The sequence below is a fragment of the Vigna unguiculata genome, chromosome 11 (genome assembly GCF_004118075.2).
Source record: "Vigna unguiculata cultivar IT97K-499-35 chromosome 11, ASM411807v1, whole genome shotgun sequence".
NCBI classification, from domain to species: Eukaryota; Viridiplantae; Streptophyta; class Magnoliopsida; order Fabales; family Fabaceae; genus Vigna; species Vigna unguiculata.
Window position 1 is genome coordinate 31,014,675 of NC_040289.1, and position 18,787 is coordinate 31,033,461.

Genomic DNA, 18,787 nt, shown 5'->3' on the forward strand with positions numbered 1-18,787 from the left:
TCAAGCGACCAAAGCTTGTTTTGAGCAACGCGTTGTCTCGCTCAGGCGAGAATGGCTCGCCCAAGCGAGTACTCGAGGAAAGCCAGTGTACTCTCTTTGCCTCCTCGTTTAGGTGAGGGGTTTTATATTTTTGGGCGAACGACGATCTCGCCCAGGCGAGCTGGACTCGCCCAAGCGAGGGCTCGCAGAGTGCCACTGTTCCAGGCCTCGCCTAGGCGAGAAGGCCTAGCTTAAGCGAGACAGTCGTTGTAGCTTAGGCGAGGGCTTCTAGCCCAGGCGAGAATAGTGCAGTCTTATGTTTTTGGATTCGTGTTTACCTTGGGTGTGGCTAATTATCTCGAACATGCAAGATTTAGGTCTGATTGCATGAGCTGTATGAGTGGTATGCATTGAAATCTGTATGTGAACATGAGTAATATATGGAAATTTGTATGGTTGGTTGAGAATGTGCATGAGAAATTTATGTTGAGATAACAAGTGGTGGTTATGAGTTACGAAACATGAAATTGGTGTGAGATAGGCGTAATTCCATGAGTCTCGTGGGGAGACTTTATGGTGGTGTGTAGTGTGTATATTAAGATATGGATTCAAGTAAGGACCGCATCCCAAAACTCTAAAGGGGTCAGTGAGTCTCATGTAGAGCAAACTGGCCCAAGTGGTGAGAGTAGCAGGAGGCCCTAGTCTATGGCAGGATAATGGCCTTAGACGCTTAAAGGCTAACCTTGTGTGTGGTAGGGTGAAACCCATTGGCAATGGCTCTGCAGAGCAGTAGAGGCCACCACAACTGCAAGCGTCCAGTGAATCCGATCTTAGTATATGTATACGGATAATTGAGTCATAGTGTCCTGTTTGTTTGCTATACCATGATGCTCTATGCCTTCTGTGTTGCATATTTAGACTGTTTAAGTACTTATTCTTTTATACCATGATAAGTTTTAAACTGCACTAGCTTACCCTTGCATTTTTGTGTATGTTCTGTTATGTTTCTCTTTTTGCGATGATCACCTTCTAGTGGGAGTAGATAAGAGAGGTGCGCGAGGTGGATCTGGGGATAGCAGCGGTGCGTCTTAAATTCTCTTGTCTTGATGGCCATGGGGCCTTTTGTAATAGCTGTTTAGTGGCAACCCCTTTTGCCAAACTGTTAACTTACTTTACGTTTTGTTATGGCATGGTGGTATGCCCAATTTTGTTTTCACAGTAAAAATTCTGGATGACTATAACAGTTACCTCTCCTACGTTTTATGTTCATCTGAGTGCTTCTCATTATTATAATGTTTGTGATGCTTTATATTTAATAGTTTTAATCTATTAAAAATGGGATGTCACAAAAGATGAGAACAATTTATGAAAAACACAATCTATAATGAAATATCTTGATAAATCTTTTTAATCTTTACTCTTTATTATATTTGATTTTATATTTTATTATTTATTAGTATTAATTGTTATGTTTATAAAAAAAATAAAATATTTGATTTAATATTTATAACAAAATAAAATCAAAACTTATATTTATAATAAAAAAAATTAAAATATCTATTGTAAAAAAAAATTCAAAATTTTTAGGGGGGCCAAGGCCCCTCCTTACACTCATAATAATCCGCCGCTGGTCTTGTACTAGCTCTTTCCAGGTAAGAGAAGCTAGATCCTTCTATATGTTCCATGAAATCTACCTGTATTTCGTTTATTTCATGATTGAATGGGCTGTGTGTGAATATGCGCTATTGGGATTGCATGTTTGAACTACTTGGGTGAGCGTGTGTGACTGTTGCACGAGAGAACAGTGATGAGCACTGGTTTTCTCGCCCAAGCGAGCCTGCCTCGGCTAGGCGAGATTAACAGAGGCTCGCCCAGGCTACGTTACGCGAGTCATCGCTCAAGCGACTAACTCTTTTTTAAGCGAGCGAACGTCTCGCTCCGGCGAGAAGAGTCTCGCCTAAGCGAGAATGCGCGTAAGGTCACTGTTCCTGTAAGTCGAGCTTTCGCCTAGGCGAAAGGAGCTCGCCTGAGCGAGACCTTTCGGCCTGAGTGAGGAGTTGGGCGAGGGTGCTTGACTATTTTGTTGCTCCTCTGTTCTTGGATAGTTGGCACTTGCTTGAATTGAATTGATATGTTAAAAGCATGAGATGAATGATTATGCATGAGTGATATGGTTCATGGATTATGAATGATAGGTTTAGTATGACCTTGGCATGTAATTTAAATGGGATGGTTGGTTATCAAAGTGACATGGTGTCGGTATAAAATTCACTTCTATATTCATGGATTGGGAAGCATGAGTTGGAATGGGTTCAACGTGGAATATGAATGAGGATTGATTATAAAGGTTGGCATGAGATTTATATGTATGATAAATATTACTTGGTTGGTTGAATATGATTGGTTTGTGGTCAGGACGTAATTCCATGAGCCTCTAGGTGAGACCTCATGGTGGTGCTTCAGTGGTCGGGACGTAATTCCATGTCCCCTGTTAGTGGAAGTTCATGGTGGTGCCCCATCTTTATAATTTAGTAAGGATTTAAGGTAATGTTGCATCCTGACGCTCTAAGGAGTCAGTTAGTCTCACATAGAGCGGACTGACTCTTGTGGTGAGAGTAGTAGAAGGCCCGAAGTTCATTAAGGGCTAACCTTGTGTGTGGGGGTTGAGACATTGTAACACTTAGCTCGAGGGTTAGCAGCTCAGTAGAGCAGGGAATCCACCACAAGTGCAAGCATCCGCTGAATCCGACTAAATTATACGTATCTGGATGAGTCATGTCGAGTCTTAGTGTATTGTTTGGAAGGTCATAACATGTTTGGGTGATGTATGTATAATTGACTGTGAAAGTGTATATGATTGCATGATAAAACTATTTATCGACTCTAGCTTACCCTTCTGTTGTTTGTTGTATGTATTGTATGTGTGGTTTTCTCTTTTGCGATGATCATCAATTTATTGATGTGAGCAGATGTGAGGAACACCCGTGGTCAACAGGGAGGTGATGGTTTCGCTGCGTAGCACACCTAGGTTGGATGCTACTGTGTTGGGCTTTATTATAGGGCTATGGCCCATGTATTGGCTTGTCCTTTAAATTTTCAATTATTTTACTGTTGAACTTTGTATCTTGTTTTGCTTTGACATCGTTGTGTGCCTTGAATATTGTAAGGAGTAGTGTTTATACTGCAAGACCGCACTATTATGTTATTCGTGTGACGTTTCCTTAATTTGGATTATTGATTAAATGGGAAGTTATATTTTGCATCAAAAAAAAAGTTCAAAAATTAAATTTTAAATAAAAGACTTCATTTTTTAAGTTTGTTTTAGACTTTCCAAATCCGTTGAGTCGCCCATATATATATATACATATATATATATATATATTATATATATATATATATATATATATATATATATATATGCTATCTCAGTTTCTTTTTTCTTCATTTTCAAAATTCATAAAAGAAATGGAGATAGAACTAGTTTAATATTCTAATACAAATACTTAAAAACATTAAATTAAATAATAAACTTGTAATAAAAAATCACCGACAAAAATTAGAAAGACAAAGGAAAACTAATATTGAAAGTTTTGGAATGTTTTTTCTTTAGCGTTTTTTATCTTTTAAGTATAAAATTACTATCTTTTATATATATATATATATATATATATATATATATATATATATATATATATATAAACTATCTTAGTTTCTTTTTTCATCAATTTTCAAAATTCATAAAAGAAATGGAGATAGAACTAGTTTAATATTCTAATACAAATATTTAAAAACATTAAATAGGTTAGAATTAAATGACAAATTTCAAACAACAAAATAGCAAAAATACAGAAAATACACAAAAAAAAAAAAAAAACCGACCGACAGTTTTGACTAAATTAAACTTTTTCCTTTATATTCTGTTCAGATTTTTGTACAAAGTTCCAGTGAGTCCAAATTGCAAAAGAATTAAAAATGGTGACTTTTTCCTTTATATATATTATTTTTCTTGTTGAGAAATCGGTTTAATATGAGAATTTTTTTTTTTCAATCTGAAGTTTGAATATTAAAAAATAAGTCGAAAATCGATTTTGAAGAAGCTCATTTCTCACTTAAACTTTTTATTTTTGAAAACCATTATTAAAAATCATATTAGAAAAATATAAATGCCAGATGAATGTGAAAAGGGTGAAAAAGAGTGGGTGGGATAGAATTAGTTAAAATAAGGGCAGAATTAATATAAAGAAAGGAAGGAAAACATGTATTTATTTATATTTATTATTATTTTTAAGGTACGGACAAGAGATATTTATCATTTTTACTTTTTATTTGATTATTTATTATTCATTCATAATTATTTAATTTATATATTAACTGCGTGTCTTTAACATTTTATAATTTATATTTATTTCTATATTTAATTAATTTATATGACTTCAAATTTTTATTTATTTAATTTATATTTATCTACATACATGTGTTATTTAACTAATTTATATTTATCTTTTATTACGTACATGTGCTATTTAACTAATTTATATTTATTTTAAATTTTATTTATTTAATTATATTTATTTTTAATCATGCATTAGTCCTGATTGTTATAAAATAAAATTAATAATAGATATAAGGATTAAAGGAAGAACATATAATGATAGAATTGGAAGAACTTTTCTTCATGTCTTGTTACTGATAAAAAGAGTCCTATTTATAGATACAACATATAACTCATAAATGATACAAATCAAAATTAAATGGTTAATACAAATATTTACCTAAAGAGTATTGAATCTTATGAGTATCAATCATATCAATCATATGAGTAACGGTATCAAATCAATGGATGACCATTAATTCATAAAACTCCCTCTTGGGTGTCCATTGATAAGAGAATGTGTTTCGTTAAAACCTTATTAGGAAAAATCCTTTGGGATAAAACTCTAGTGAAGGAAAAATAGTACATCATTCTATATAATATTGTTCTTTACATATCCTATTTCTCCCGATCCTGTAAACTTACATTATTAAGATAACAAAGTCAATCTTGTGAATCAATTTGCTCAAAAGTTCTTCTTGGAAAATACTTTATAAATAGACCTGCTAGATTTTCACATGAATGAATCTTTTGGATATCTATATCATCCTTTCAATTGAACAATACAATATTGTCTTCATATATGGTTGTTGAATCCATCTTTGTCGGGGATAGCCACAAGTTTCTTGCACATGTTGAATTATAGACCTTAACCAAACACATTCACAACTTACCTCATGTAATAATAAAATTTCTGTATGATTAGACAATGTTGTTGTTATGGTCTTTTTCACATACCATCATGAAAGTATTATGCTACCACATGTGAACAAATATACTATTTGTGATCAACCATTATAACATTGTGAGAATATGTAAAATAACATGCATTTGCATAACCCATTACGTCTAATTTTGAATTATTTGGATAAAATAAGCTCATATTCGTAGTACCCTTAAGGTAACGAAACATATGTTTTACTTCAATCCATTTTCTTCTTATAGTTGAAGAACTATATCTTGTTTAACAAATTTATAGCAAATGCAATATCAGGTCGATTATAATAGCAATATACATTAGTGTTCCAATTACACTGAGATATGGTACTTCTGGACTAAGAAGATCTTCATCATTTTCTTGAGGTCTAAGAATATCCTTTAACAACCTCACAACTATTGGAGTACATAATGGATGTGACTTGTCCATTTAGAACATTTTAAGCACTTTAATTATATAAGCATCTTGATGTATCAAAACATATTTATTTAAATACTCAATTTATAATCTCAAACAAAACTTTTCCCTTCAAAGATCATTCATCTCAAATTCTTTCATTATACAATCAATTTCGTTTGTGAGTTCATTAGGAGTTCCAATGATGTTTATGTCATCTACATAAACAGTAATTATGACAAATTCATTTTCTAATATTTTCATATAAATACAATGACAAATATGATCATTTCTATATCCTTCTTTTAACAAGTACTCAACAAGACGATTATACCACACACATCCTAATTGCTTTAATCAATAAAAGGACTTGTTCAATTTTATTGAATAACCCTCTTTAGAATTTATCTTGTTAGGCAAATTAAATCCTCTAGGGATTTTCATATAAATATCATTTTCAAGAGAACCGTACAAAGATGTTGTAACATCATCCATTGGATGTAAATGCAGACCTTGTTGTGCAACTAGGATAATCAAATATTGCAATGTTGTTGCATCCAATACTATTGAATATGTCTTTTCACAAATAAATATTAGGTTTTTGTGAAAAACTTTGAGCAACCAACCGTGTTTTGTATTTAACAATTTCATCATTCTTATTTTATTTTTGTGCAAAAATACATATGTACCTAATAGGTTTCACACCCTCAGGTGTATGAACTATAGGTCCAAAAACCTTTCATTTAGCAAACAAATCTAATTATGCTTCTTTGCATATTTTCATTTTGGTCAATCATTTCTTTGTCGACAATTTTCAATGATCATTGGTTATTGATCCTCATTGTCATTCATATTGTCATTCATATCATATATTGTTATATTATATGTAAAAGTTTCATCAATGTTGACTTCATTTTGGTTCCATATTATATGATTCATGACATAATTTACTGAGATCTCATCATTTTCAACAATTTCAGGTACTTGAGGTTCTTCTAGAACTGAATGATTAATTGTGTGAAATGAATCTTCTGGGATTTCAACATTTTCGATTAGGTCATCTTGCATTTTGGATCCCTTTCTCATTAAAAAGTTTTTATCTCTGGAACCAATAGGCCTACCACGTTTCAAGCATGTCTTTGGAACTAACAGGATTACCACACTTCAGGCGTGTTATGAATTAATATCAATTACCTTTGGAGCATTAGTAGCTAGTATTAGTTACCCTTTTTATATTAGTAAAACATAAGGTAATTGATTGACTAATTTTGTAAATAAATTATCCTTTGAACTTTTAGTTCACATTCATTTGTATGAGGATCAAGACAAGACAATGATAATTCATTACAACCAATATCTTTTTTCAATTGTTTTCTTTCTCCTCCTAATGTTGGAAAAACTTATTCATCAAAGTGACAGTTGAAAAGTCGAACTGTAAATAAGTCTCAAGTTGGTAGTTCAAGATATTTTATTATTAAGGGAGAATCATATCCAACATATATTCTCAATTGTCTCTGAGGACCCATCATAGTCCCTTTTGGTGGGAAATTGAAACATATACACCACACCCAAAAATTCTTACATGAGAGTATTAGGTCACTTACCAAAAACCAACTACATAATAGAGTATTTGTGATAACTTGTTGTCTTGATGTGAATCAATAATGTAACATGCAAAGTCGCATATCCCCAAGTAGCCATTGGAAGATTAACTCTCATAAGTAATGGTCTTACAACCAATTTTAGACGTTTTAGTAATGATTCCACAAGTATATTTTGAGTATGAACATGTGCTATTGGATGCTTAACTTCAATTCCAATTGATATAGAATACTCATGAAAAGCATGAGATGTAATTACACTAGTATTATCAAAACATGTTTTCTTAATCAGATAATTTGGGAAGTGAGTTCTTAACCGTACTAATAACTTTGCAAATACTTGATTGTGAATAGATAATAAACAAATATATGACCATCTAGTTGATTTATCAATTATAACCATGAAATATCTAAATCATCAACATGGTGTGTGTATTGGACCATAAATATCACTTTGTATTCGTTATGAAAATGAGATTGACTCATTTCTAATTTTTTTGGTGATGGTCTTAATATCAAATTTTCTTTGTGAATGTATAGTAAATGAGAACTCATTAGTCTAAAGAAGTTTTTTTTTTTACTTTTAAGTGAATGTCCACATGAGTTTTCAACTATTCTTCTCATCACGATATATCCAGGATCCATCATAATAATAATAAGACGAAGATGAAAATTGATAAAGTCAAACCATTCTTATACAATAATAAGAATATAAGATAAAATTGTAAATGAAGAAAAGATAAGAAAGAGCCTGGATTGAGACATTCAAAGCATTGTCTTTAAAGAGAAAAAAGCTTCCACTAGCATTCAGTTGGTTGGAGCAAGGTGTTGATAACGTGTTATAAAAATAAAGCTAATAATAGAGGAAATAAGAGAAGGAAGAACAAATAATGAAAGAATAGGGAACAACTTTTCTGTGTCTTATTACTGATAGGAATAACCCTATTTATATATACAACATGTAACTCATAAAATATACAAATCAAACAGTTAATACAAATATTTACATAAAAAGTAATGAATCATACGAGTATCAATCATAGCAATGATATGAGTAACTGTATCAAATCAATATACGACCATTAATTCATAACACTATTTATTTATATTTATGTTCAGTTATGCACTCATCCTATTTATTCAGACATTTATTATTTATAGCGAATAAATATAATAATAATAATTATTATTATTATAAAACAATAAAATTTATGATAAATAAATATTTGATTATTGTAGTTGGAGGTATGACTTTGGAGATTTAAATGAGTAAGTTTTACTCAAGATGAGATGTTTTTAGGATACTCTATTGGCCTTGGTATAACTCATGTATCCTGACTTGTTACTACAAAATTAATTCAAGTCTTTATAAAGTATGACAAAAATCAAGTTCATAGGTTTGAAAGAGTTTCTCTATTTTATTTTGTTTGGACATGATGTATTTTTACATGATATTTGTCTTATTTACTTTTGTTGTTTGTGTGTGAAAAATGAAATTTGAAAATCTCACGTTAAATATGGAAGCACTGAACGTTCTAAACCCATTTACAACAAATATTATTGTTGATTTTTTCACAACAACCTAACATACTAATGTCGTTGTAGTGTAGTGGTAAGTATTCCCGCCTGTCACGCGGGTGACCCGGGTTCGATCCCCGGCAACGGCGCCATTTTGTTAACTTGTGACATATTCACAAACAGAAAATGGTTATGAGTCCTTTGTGTTCTCTAAGCATGGGAAAGTGTCTTTTGTGTTTAAACATCTAAAGGATCAGTATTTTTACATAAAAATTCAAAACATGCCCCCGAAGGGATTATGAGTCTTTTCCTTGATTATTTTATCACTTTATAGTTTAGAAATATCTATGCTTTCACTTGTTTCGAATTAATATCTATGCGTTTTTGTGTTCTCTAAGCATTTGAAAGTGTTTTGGAACCCTAGACATGGATAGAACAACCTAGAGGTTTGGTTCTAGACATAGACCAAAGCTGCGTCTTTTGTGTTTAAACATCTAAGGGATTAGTATTTTTACATAAAAATTCAAAACATGCCCCAAAGGGATTATGAGTCTTTGCCTTGATTATTTTATCACTTTCAAGTTTAGAAATATCTATGTTTTCACTTCTTTCGAATTAATCTATGTTTACATTCAATGCTTAAATTAGCAAGTACGCCTAGTTAACTAAACAAACACAATTCTCGTGGAAAAACGATACTTGGACTTACCATTTTTATTACTTGCATGACTTGGTACAATTGTCAAAGTCTTAACAAATACCAACGTAAGGTGAATGTGAAAGGGTGAAAAAAGACTGGGTGGGGGAGAATCAATAAAAAGAAAAGGGGCAAAGTTAATAGAAAGAAAGAAAGGATAATTTAGTGCAAAGTAAACCAAAATTAGAAAGGAAAGGAAACATACATTTACTTACATTTGTTACGATCTCTGAGGTAAAGAAATGAAACATCTATCATTTTATCATTTTATTTTATTATTTATTATCTATTCAGAATTATTTTCATTTATATATTAAGTGATGTGTCCCTAACCTTATTTTAATTTGTATTTACCTCCAATCATGCATGGGGTGCAAATTCATACTTTATAAGTGGGGTGTAAACCTCACGTTATAAGCCAATTTTGTGGGGTTGAGTTAGACTTAAAGTCCACTTCTTAACATGGTATTAGATCCATAGTTAAAAAGCCTATCCTAGTAAGACTTCTTGAACATACTGTTTCACCTGCTATTAGACCACCCATTTCTAGTCCCACGCATTAGAGGGGGGCGCTTACCCGCATTGAATCTCCTAAGATGTATATACCTCAGCGTGAGGAAGGTGTATTGGATATCTCAAATTGACTAGAGGTAAGTCAATTTCATACTATATAAGTGGGGTGCAAACCGCACCTTACAAGCCAATTTTGTAAGATTGAGTTAGGCTTAAAGTCTACTTCTTAACATGGTATCAGAGCCATAGTTAAAAAGACTATCCTAGCGATATTTATTGGACATATTATTCAACTCGTTATCAGACCACTCATTTCTAGTCCCACGCACGAGATGTATATACCTCGACGTGAGGAGGGTGTGTTAGATGTCCCACATCGACTAAAGATAAGACAATTTCAAAGTATATAAGTGGGGTGCAAACCTTATCTTACAAACTGGTTTTGTGGGGTTGAATTAGGCTTAAAGTTCACTTTCTAACACTTTTCTCTTTTTTGCTTCTCACGCCTTCTCCAAAAGTCACACATGTTTGATAAAACTTGTTTGTTACTGTGTACGTGGAGGAAAAAATATCCTGAATTCAAGCTTCTAAATGTGTTCACAGGAAACTAAATCATGTACCCAAAATGTGGGCTAGCGAGCTTTGTGTAGGCCTAGGCAAGCGTGATATTGATATTATTTTTCATATACAAGACGGGCTAGCCCGATAAATATTTTGTAGACCAAATACAGGACGGACCTAAACAAGCTAGGCTAACTCGTATTGTTGTCTTGAGATAAAGTGTTAAAATATAAAATAAATTAAAAGTTATCACATCATATCATATCAATATTTTATATGGAACATTATATTTATTAATTAAATTTATTTTATACTAAATTAAATTTATATATGAATCTTTATTAGTACTAACCTTTATTTTTCAAATGAAATTTAAAATAGCAGTAATATTAATTTATATTGAAATGGTTTAATATTAAACTATTAAACTTAATAATTTATATTCAAATAAATTTATTTGCCATTACTAATTACTGATAGGCTTAAATACCTTTTTGGTCTTCATTTTCGTAATGTTTGTTGTAGATGGTCCTCATTTTGACAGAATGTTTAAAATGGTCATCATTTTTACTGGATGTTTAAAATGGTCCTTATTTTCGCAATTTGTGTTTTATTTGGTCCTTTTTGTAATGTCGTTTAAATCATTAACGAAGCATTGTACAGGTGGCACGGTTTGTATTAGGGTGTGTTACGTGTATCGTACAGGTGTGGTAATTAGATATTTGGGAATAAATAAGTGAGCTAGGGTTTTGGTAAGGAATGTTTGGACAGTTGGTGAGTTTTGGCAATCTTGTTCCTCCTTTCCCAATTGGTGTTGTTGCAATCTTCTTTTTCCTGCAATCCTATTATATAGGTATGTTACAGTCTCAATCTTCGTGCACTGTTGGTGGTTCAACGAGAAATGGATTAACCCCAAGTTGTAGCTGCGGAGAGATGACAACTTTGAGGATGGCAAGAACTCCAAAGAATATTAGTAGAAAATTTTGGGTACAATCTGTTTTTATTTTTGTGTTAATAATAAATTGGTTTTAATTTTTGGTTTATAGATTTACAAAGTGGTGGTTCCAATAATGTGGGCTGCAACTTTTTCAAACGGTGGTGTTGATGAAAAGAATGTCATCATCATGACATAAAATGAGGCAGATTAATGATTTGGAGAAGTCATTGAAGGTTGCTGAGAAGAGGTTGCAATTAGTATTAGGGTTCACTTGTGTTGTTATTGTATTATTCGTACTGTTATCGTGTGTAATCTTTTAAAGTCCAATCTATTTTGTACTATTGTTAAATGAAGAAATGAATTAGTTTGATTATGTTGATATTAGTCCCAACATGTTCAAAATGACATACTAATCTGAGCATTGAAGTAAGTGATATTGATCTAAGCTTGGGAAAAATTAAATTGATCTAAGTCTGGAAGAAGTTAAATTCATAACGTTAATTCATCCTCATCAAAATGCACTACATCAATGTTTGGCAAAAGTGAAATTGAACGAAGTTTAAGGAAAGTCAAAATGCAGTACATCAATAATGAATTCTACATTAGAAATTCCAAAAAATAACTAAGACGTTTGTAGCTGCTATCATGACCTCCTCCTAATCTGTAATTTCATCCTAACCTGCTGAGATAGTTCTTCTGGTGTTGGTAGTGGTGCTGCTTGACTCTCCACATCATTCCTTGGTGGTTGAGTTGTTTGAGTTTCAGTAGTTGGAGCATTCTCAGCCGTTGGTGCATTCTCAACAATTTGGGCATCTGGTACAGTCTCAGCTAGGTAATTTAGAAACCATGCAGAACATCACAACAATCGAAACACAAATAAACCCCAAAATAGAATTACGAAAACCCTAACCCACAAGCAAACACAACCCAGAAAACCATAAATCCATTTACCTCGTTGATGATGATTAATTGGAAAATTGAAATGAAGAGCGCAACTGCAATCCAATGATAAAATGACAAGTATTAGCTGCTTCCTATGCAAATTCGAGCTCAAGAAAGACGAAGATGAAGAAATTTTCCTAATTGCAAAATTTCTCCTAAATTGAAAAATTAACGTTAATTAACCACCTGTACAGTACACGTAACACACCCTGATACAAATCGTGTCACCTGTACAATGCTTCGTTAATGATTTAAACGACGTTACAGAAAAGGATCAAATAAAACATGAATTGCTAAAATGAGGATCATTTTAAACATTCGGTGAGAATGAGGACCATTTTAAATATTCTGTCAAAATGATGACCATCTGCAACAAACACTACGGAAATGAGAACAAAAAGGTATTTAAGCCTTACTTATATTAATAAAAGTTAATTTTTTTAATTCACAATTTTATAAACAATAAAGGTATCTATTCATTATTTAATTGCTGTTTTCTCTTAAAAGAGTTTATTTGACTAAATATTTGGTTATAAGATTCATTTTGCGATTTTCTTTCTAAATTTGGGTTTATCAGGGAAAAGGATTTGTGTTTGTATGAAAAGAAAAATAAAAATTTAATAGGATCTGAGTGCTGTAGAATAATGATTTGAAAGAGAAATAATGCAGTTTGAAAATGGAGTTCAGCAAATTGAATGTTGGAGTTACAACTCACAACAAGAAACTCAAGCTGCTTCAGAAAACTGACGTGTAAAGCACACGAAGAGAAAACAGAAGCGCGTTATTGTTATTATTACTACTATTATTAATATTATCAAAAGACCAAACATGAATATTAAAATCCGCAACATAACGTAAAAAATGAAAATTTTGCCACCCAACAAAGCATTGAAAGCAAAGTCACCACTCCTGAATCTCTTTTGCCACCCAGACTAAGAAATGGCCTAAACAACAAGAGTACAGCAACACAATCTCACCCCTCTTTCTAGAAAACCCTGTTCCTCACAGCATAGTCCTCATAACCCTCAACTCAAACACATCACTTTGAATCTTCATTGAATCTTTTTTTCTTGTTCTCCTTCCTCTGGAGTTATGAGTTTGAACCAGTTTCTTTAAACTAAACATCTTTTGAATCTGAAGTTACCCAATACTTGCCTTTCAAGTTTGTTCAGTTCCCAATATTGGTCCTATGTTGGGGTATTTAATTTTGGGGTGACAGAGATCCTGGCTCGGGAACAGTTTGCAGAAGAGGAGTAAAAGAAAGCAGAAAGAACAGGTTTGCATTTAAGTCCCTGCAGGTGAAATCTGAGGTGTAGTTTTGATTCTGTGAGTTACAATTACAATATAGGTAGGTTACTTGTAAAGAGACTTAACATTGACTTATTGTGAAGTTTCCTCCACCTTTTGCACCTTAAAAAACATTGTTCCTTTCTGAAGAGGGTGTAATCAGATCTGAGCCTGTTATCTAGAGGTGGGTCCCAATTCCCCTAACCGAACCATTGTCAATTTGCCATGTATCACATGTTACTTATATAGCTCCCAAATCAAAATCTTTGGCATTGGGTGTGGATTGATGCCGATTAAGATAAGCATCTTTGTTTGAAAACCATGTTTTATCCTGCAGAAAACATGGACGCTTTTGTGCTTATATGCTAAATATACTTGTTAAGAAGGTGGCTCTGGTTCCGCTGCCGAATCATTGTATTCTCTTCTTATCTTGCAAAGATTTGTGGGGTTCTTGGAGATTTGTGTTTAAACTCATCTGCAGGAACTGAACACAGGTAGAGATCTTGGTTTTCCCTTGAAGTGAAGGGGTTTTAAAGTTTGATTCTGGTTTAGCGGTATCACGCAAGAGTATGAGGAAAAATGCAGGTTCTCATTCAGGAAGGATGTTTAGTGACAGGAAGTGGATTCTCCCTTTTTTTGCAAGTTTGATTATATCTATGAGTCTGGTTCTAACAGCTATTTTTGGGGCACTTAGTTCTGATAGTGGGGGAGAGCAATCACCGTTTGAAATCATTTCTTTCAAGAGATCAGAGAATTCCAATGGATATTTTGTTGAATCAGACATAGAAAGGGCTTCTAATGTTAGTGTGGTGAAAAGGGAGGCACCAAGGTTTGCCTACCTTATATCAGGCACAAAGGGTGATAGTCATAGGATGATGAGGACATTAGAGGCAGTGTACCACCCAAGGAATCAATACATCTTGCATTTAGATCTTGAGGCACCGCCCCGTGAAAGATTGGAATTGGCGAATGCAGTGAAAGCTGATCCAGTTTTTCGTGAGGTGGAGAATGTGCGTGTTATGTCTCAATCCAATTTGGTAACTTATAAGGGTCCTACGATGATTGCTTGCACCCTCCAAGCTATTGCAATTCTATTGAAGGAAAGTTCAGAATGGGACTGGTTTATTAACCTCAGTGCTTCAGATTATCCTCTTATGACACAGGATGGTTAGTAACTGAGCCTTTATTAGCAACTTCATATTATATCATAAAATTTCTCCCAAAATGCATGCATAAATTATGGCCTTTTCGTCTGATCCTTACAAACTTTCATCTAGATTTGAACACATGATGCTGTTTCACAGTGGTTTCACAGTGTGATGTATGGCAAATGGATAGTAATAGTTAGGCTGCTACATCATGTGTAGTTTGCCTTTCCTTTTTGACACGTTGTTACTTTATTTCCCTTGAGCACTACACTATTGTTTAGTGGACAGAAACCATTATTAAAGTATGCAGTGATGTTTTAGCAACAGGAACGACTTTTGTTCATCTTTATCAATCTTGTGATCATTGCCAATTATTCAGGATGGATCTCTATGTAACATCATTAGGTTTGTTTAACAACTAATGGCTGAAATAAGTGAGTTACATTACATACTATCAAACACAGCTACCACTTCCATTTTCTTGTTACACGTGTTTAAATAGTAAAAGGCTAGCAAGTAAATTATGGCCTGAAAAACAATCATTTGCCATTTTCACTACCTCGTGTTTTTTTTCTCTCTCTGTATTTCTATTGTTTTATGTTGCTATAATCTTCCATCACAGACATTCTAGCCTAAAGAATAGTTGTCTTTAGTAATTCAAGGACAGTCATCCTCGTGAAGCAAGACAGAAATTAGTTAGTTCATGTGCCTCTTATAATACAGTCTACAAGTAGTGTAAATTTTATATATTTCTAATTGTACCATTCAGACCGTTTTGATATCGAAATCATTGCTAATATGGATTGGTGGTTGCTCTATTCCCTAATAAATGTGAAGGATGCCAAATTAAGTCTCCATAAATTAGCTTTGCCTAGCTCTTTAAGAAAACAACAACCTAGCTTTATCCCACTTGATGTCAGAGTTTGAGGTCTTAGTATTGAAGATTTGACATATGCCTTGCCACCAATACCATTGCATCCTTGAACTTCTCCTGTCAACCCCAATATGCATTTTATGCATAGATTTGAGAGATTTGTTTGGATTCTTATGAAGGTCACCATAGTTGATATCTGCTGGATTACATTCATAATCTATAACTTATAGCACATAGGGGCTAAACAAGGTCTTTCAATATCTTCATTACCACAGCAGATGTTAGATAGTTCTTCTTTCCCATAAATAGCCATTGTTTTTTCAAAAGATCTGATTCTTTTCCACAGAACTTATATGCAATCATATTTGTCTCATGAATTTCTCTATGAAGTGAACAAAGGTATATCCTCTGTTTAATTAATTTTGAATTGTACTGTAGTCTTAGTCCTTTAAATTAAGATTGATTATTAATTACCTCTGCTCACAGTAGACAAACTTCATAACTGCAATTCTGAATATATGTGGGACATGGTTTATATTATAAATAGTTTATTCTTTCTATGCATGACCAGAACTATTGTGCTGCTGGAAAATGAAGTATGAACTGGACATAATTGTAAAACATTCAAGATAAATTTATAGAAGTCTGTTTTGGGTGGTTGTCAGACTCAGATGCAAAATATTAATTTTGACCTATAAGGCAAAGTAAAGTTTCTAGTACCTTCATAACTGCGTAACAATTTGCTTCATGGTATTTTGCACTCAATAACGTGAGTCTTCTGGTTTCAGCATCTTCTTTCTGTCTGATATTCTATCATTTGGCATAAATCAAGATTCGCATAGATCATTTCATGCTGTTTATAGTTTTAGTTTCATTGAGTTGTGCATCTGTCAAGTCAAACATGCAAGATGTTTTCTCCTTGAACCCATTTGATATTTGTTTTCTGCTTTTGCAGATTTGCTTTATGTTTTCTCGAATCTGTCAAGAAATCTCAATTTCATTGAGCATACACGCATTGCTGGTTGGAAATTGTAAGTGAATTTGATTATTATGTATCTGAAAATTACTGTAGACCATATTCTGCATGTTTTTTCTCCCCTGATTTACTTATATTACTTATTCTATGCAGGAACCAAAGAGCAAGACCCATCATTATTGATCCTGCCCTTTACTTATCAAAGAAATCTGATTTAGCATTGACCACTCAACGAAGAACCCTTCCCACGTCTTTTAAACTGTTTACTGGTATGTCCCTATCTATTATCTATAACATTTTAGAAAACTATTTTCTACTGCAAATTTAAATTATAGGAGGCCCTTTTAAGGTTTAGCAGTTCTAAGATTGCAACATAACTAGCTAGCTAGCATGACATGATTACTTAACCTTTTTTCCATTAGATGAACAATGAACATGGTGGATTCCTATATACTTCTATGCCCTGTGAGCAGGTTCAGCTTGGGTTGTACTGACTCGGTCCTTTGTGGAGTACTGTATATGGGGATGGGATAACTTTCCACGGACTATGCTAATGTACTATACAAATTTTGTGTCCTCTCCAGAGGGATACTTTCACACTGTCATTTGTAACACTGAGGAATTCCATCACACCGCGATAAGCCATGATCTTCACTACATTGCTTGGGACACTCCCCCAAAGCAGCACCCCATCTCCTTAACCATGAAGGACTTTGACAAAATGGTTAAAAGCAAGGCACTTTTTGCACGAAAATTTGCTAAGGATGATCCAGTTCTGGACAAGATCGACAAGGAACTTCTGGGGCGCACCCACAGATTTTCACCTGGGGCTTGGTGTGTTGGAACCTCAGAAGGTGGGGCTGACCCTTGTTCTGTTCGTGGCAATGGTACAATGTTTAGGCCAGGCCCTGGTGCTGATAGGCTGAGTGAGCTGCTTCAGGGGCTGTTATCTAAAGAATCTCTAAGCAAGCAGTGTTTGTGACAAAGGGGTACCCTAGCCCAATTAGGATGAATGATGTCAAGTGTACATAAGTGTTGCTATAGATCATATATATCTGATGTAAAAGGTCCAAATTTTGTGCTCAATATAGGTTCATATTCACAATCAACAAGCACTCACACTACCAGTTTTGATGCTTGTTTCGGCCTAAACACGCTTTTGGTTGCTGTTTCAACCAACCATTTATGCAATTACAACACTTCTTTGTCGAGTTACAAAAAGGCAATTAAATTCACATTGGACTTTCGGGCACTTATCTATTTTGCTATGGATAAATATTCAAGCAGCATCACTTACATTTTGTACAATTTAATGTAAGCATGTGTTAAGATCTTTAGATAAGATAGAAATGCACTATAAAAGCTAACTCATGAGGTTTTGTTATGTTCCACTCGTATGCACTTTTTATACTGCAATATACTTAGTAATGTGGAATCTTTAAGTCGAAGATAATTCTAACTTTACAAATGGTGATAATGATCTGTTATTATGAACAGTGATTTTTTATTATTGTTATTAGTTTCTGGAGACAAATTGTATGCTCCAATCTGGTGTGGCTCCAACAAGTCAACAACATACAGATTATTTTAGTTGAATTTCTCACATTTGCAAACACCAATGTCTGCACCATTGGCTACCGTCAAGCACTAATCCTTGTGCTGCTGTTCATTATGGAACATGATCAGTATGCTATAAGAGCGCATCTCAAGGACTTGCCTTTAGTTCAAACTCAAGCACTACAGTTCCTTGGTGTGGATTCTTTGCCAATTAGTCATCAAGCATGGTCCACCATTGGATACATGTAGACTAAGATAAAGTACTTTTTTTTTTTCTTTTTGAAATTTTTTGCTGCTGTCAACTTAATGCATGTGCATTAAACTTAAAACTGTTGTTTTACCCTCATAAATTAACATATTTAGATGTCTTAAAAAGTATATTACTTCCATGATTTTGAAAAAGTGAAGGAAAATGTCATGATTCAATTTGAACCTAAACAATAGAAAAACAGTACCTAGAAAAGTTATGCAGTGATTTTTCGGGAAGAACAA

General features: G+C 33.4%; 1 protein-coding gene and 1 non-coding gene across 4 annotated transcripts; both read left to right on the forward strand.

Moving 5' to 3' along the window:
• The first annotated feature begins 8,880 nt into the window (after nt 1-8,880).
• TRNAD-GUC lies at nt 8,881-8,952 on the forward strand. The gene has a single exon. It is a non-coding gene; the product is annotated as a tRNA-Asp (tRNA).
• Nucleotides 8,953-13,302: 4,350 nt separating this feature from the next.
• On the forward strand, nt 13,303-18,173 carry LOC114169484 (beta-glucuronosyltransferase GlcAT14A-like). Of its 3 annotated transcripts, none has more exons than XM_028054650.1 (5): nt 13,303-13,924; nt 14,078-14,907; nt 16,718-16,793; nt 16,892-17,007; nt 17,212-18,173. In XM_028054650.1, exons 2-5 carry the CDS (start codon nt 14,310-14,312, stop codon nt 17,718-17,720), a joined length of 1,299 nt encoding a protein of 432 aa, XP_027910451.1. In that variant the 5' UTR covers nt 13,303-13,924; nt 14,078-14,309; the 3' UTR covers nt 17,721-18,173. The 3 variants fall into 3 exon arrangements, with proteins under 3 accessions (XP_027910451.1, XP_027910452.1, XP_027910450.1); XM_028054651.1 differs by having other exon boundaries at nt 13,303-13,729; XM_028054649.1 differs by having other exon boundaries at nt 13,303-14,907.
• Nucleotides 18,174-18,787: the final 614 nt, after the last annotated feature.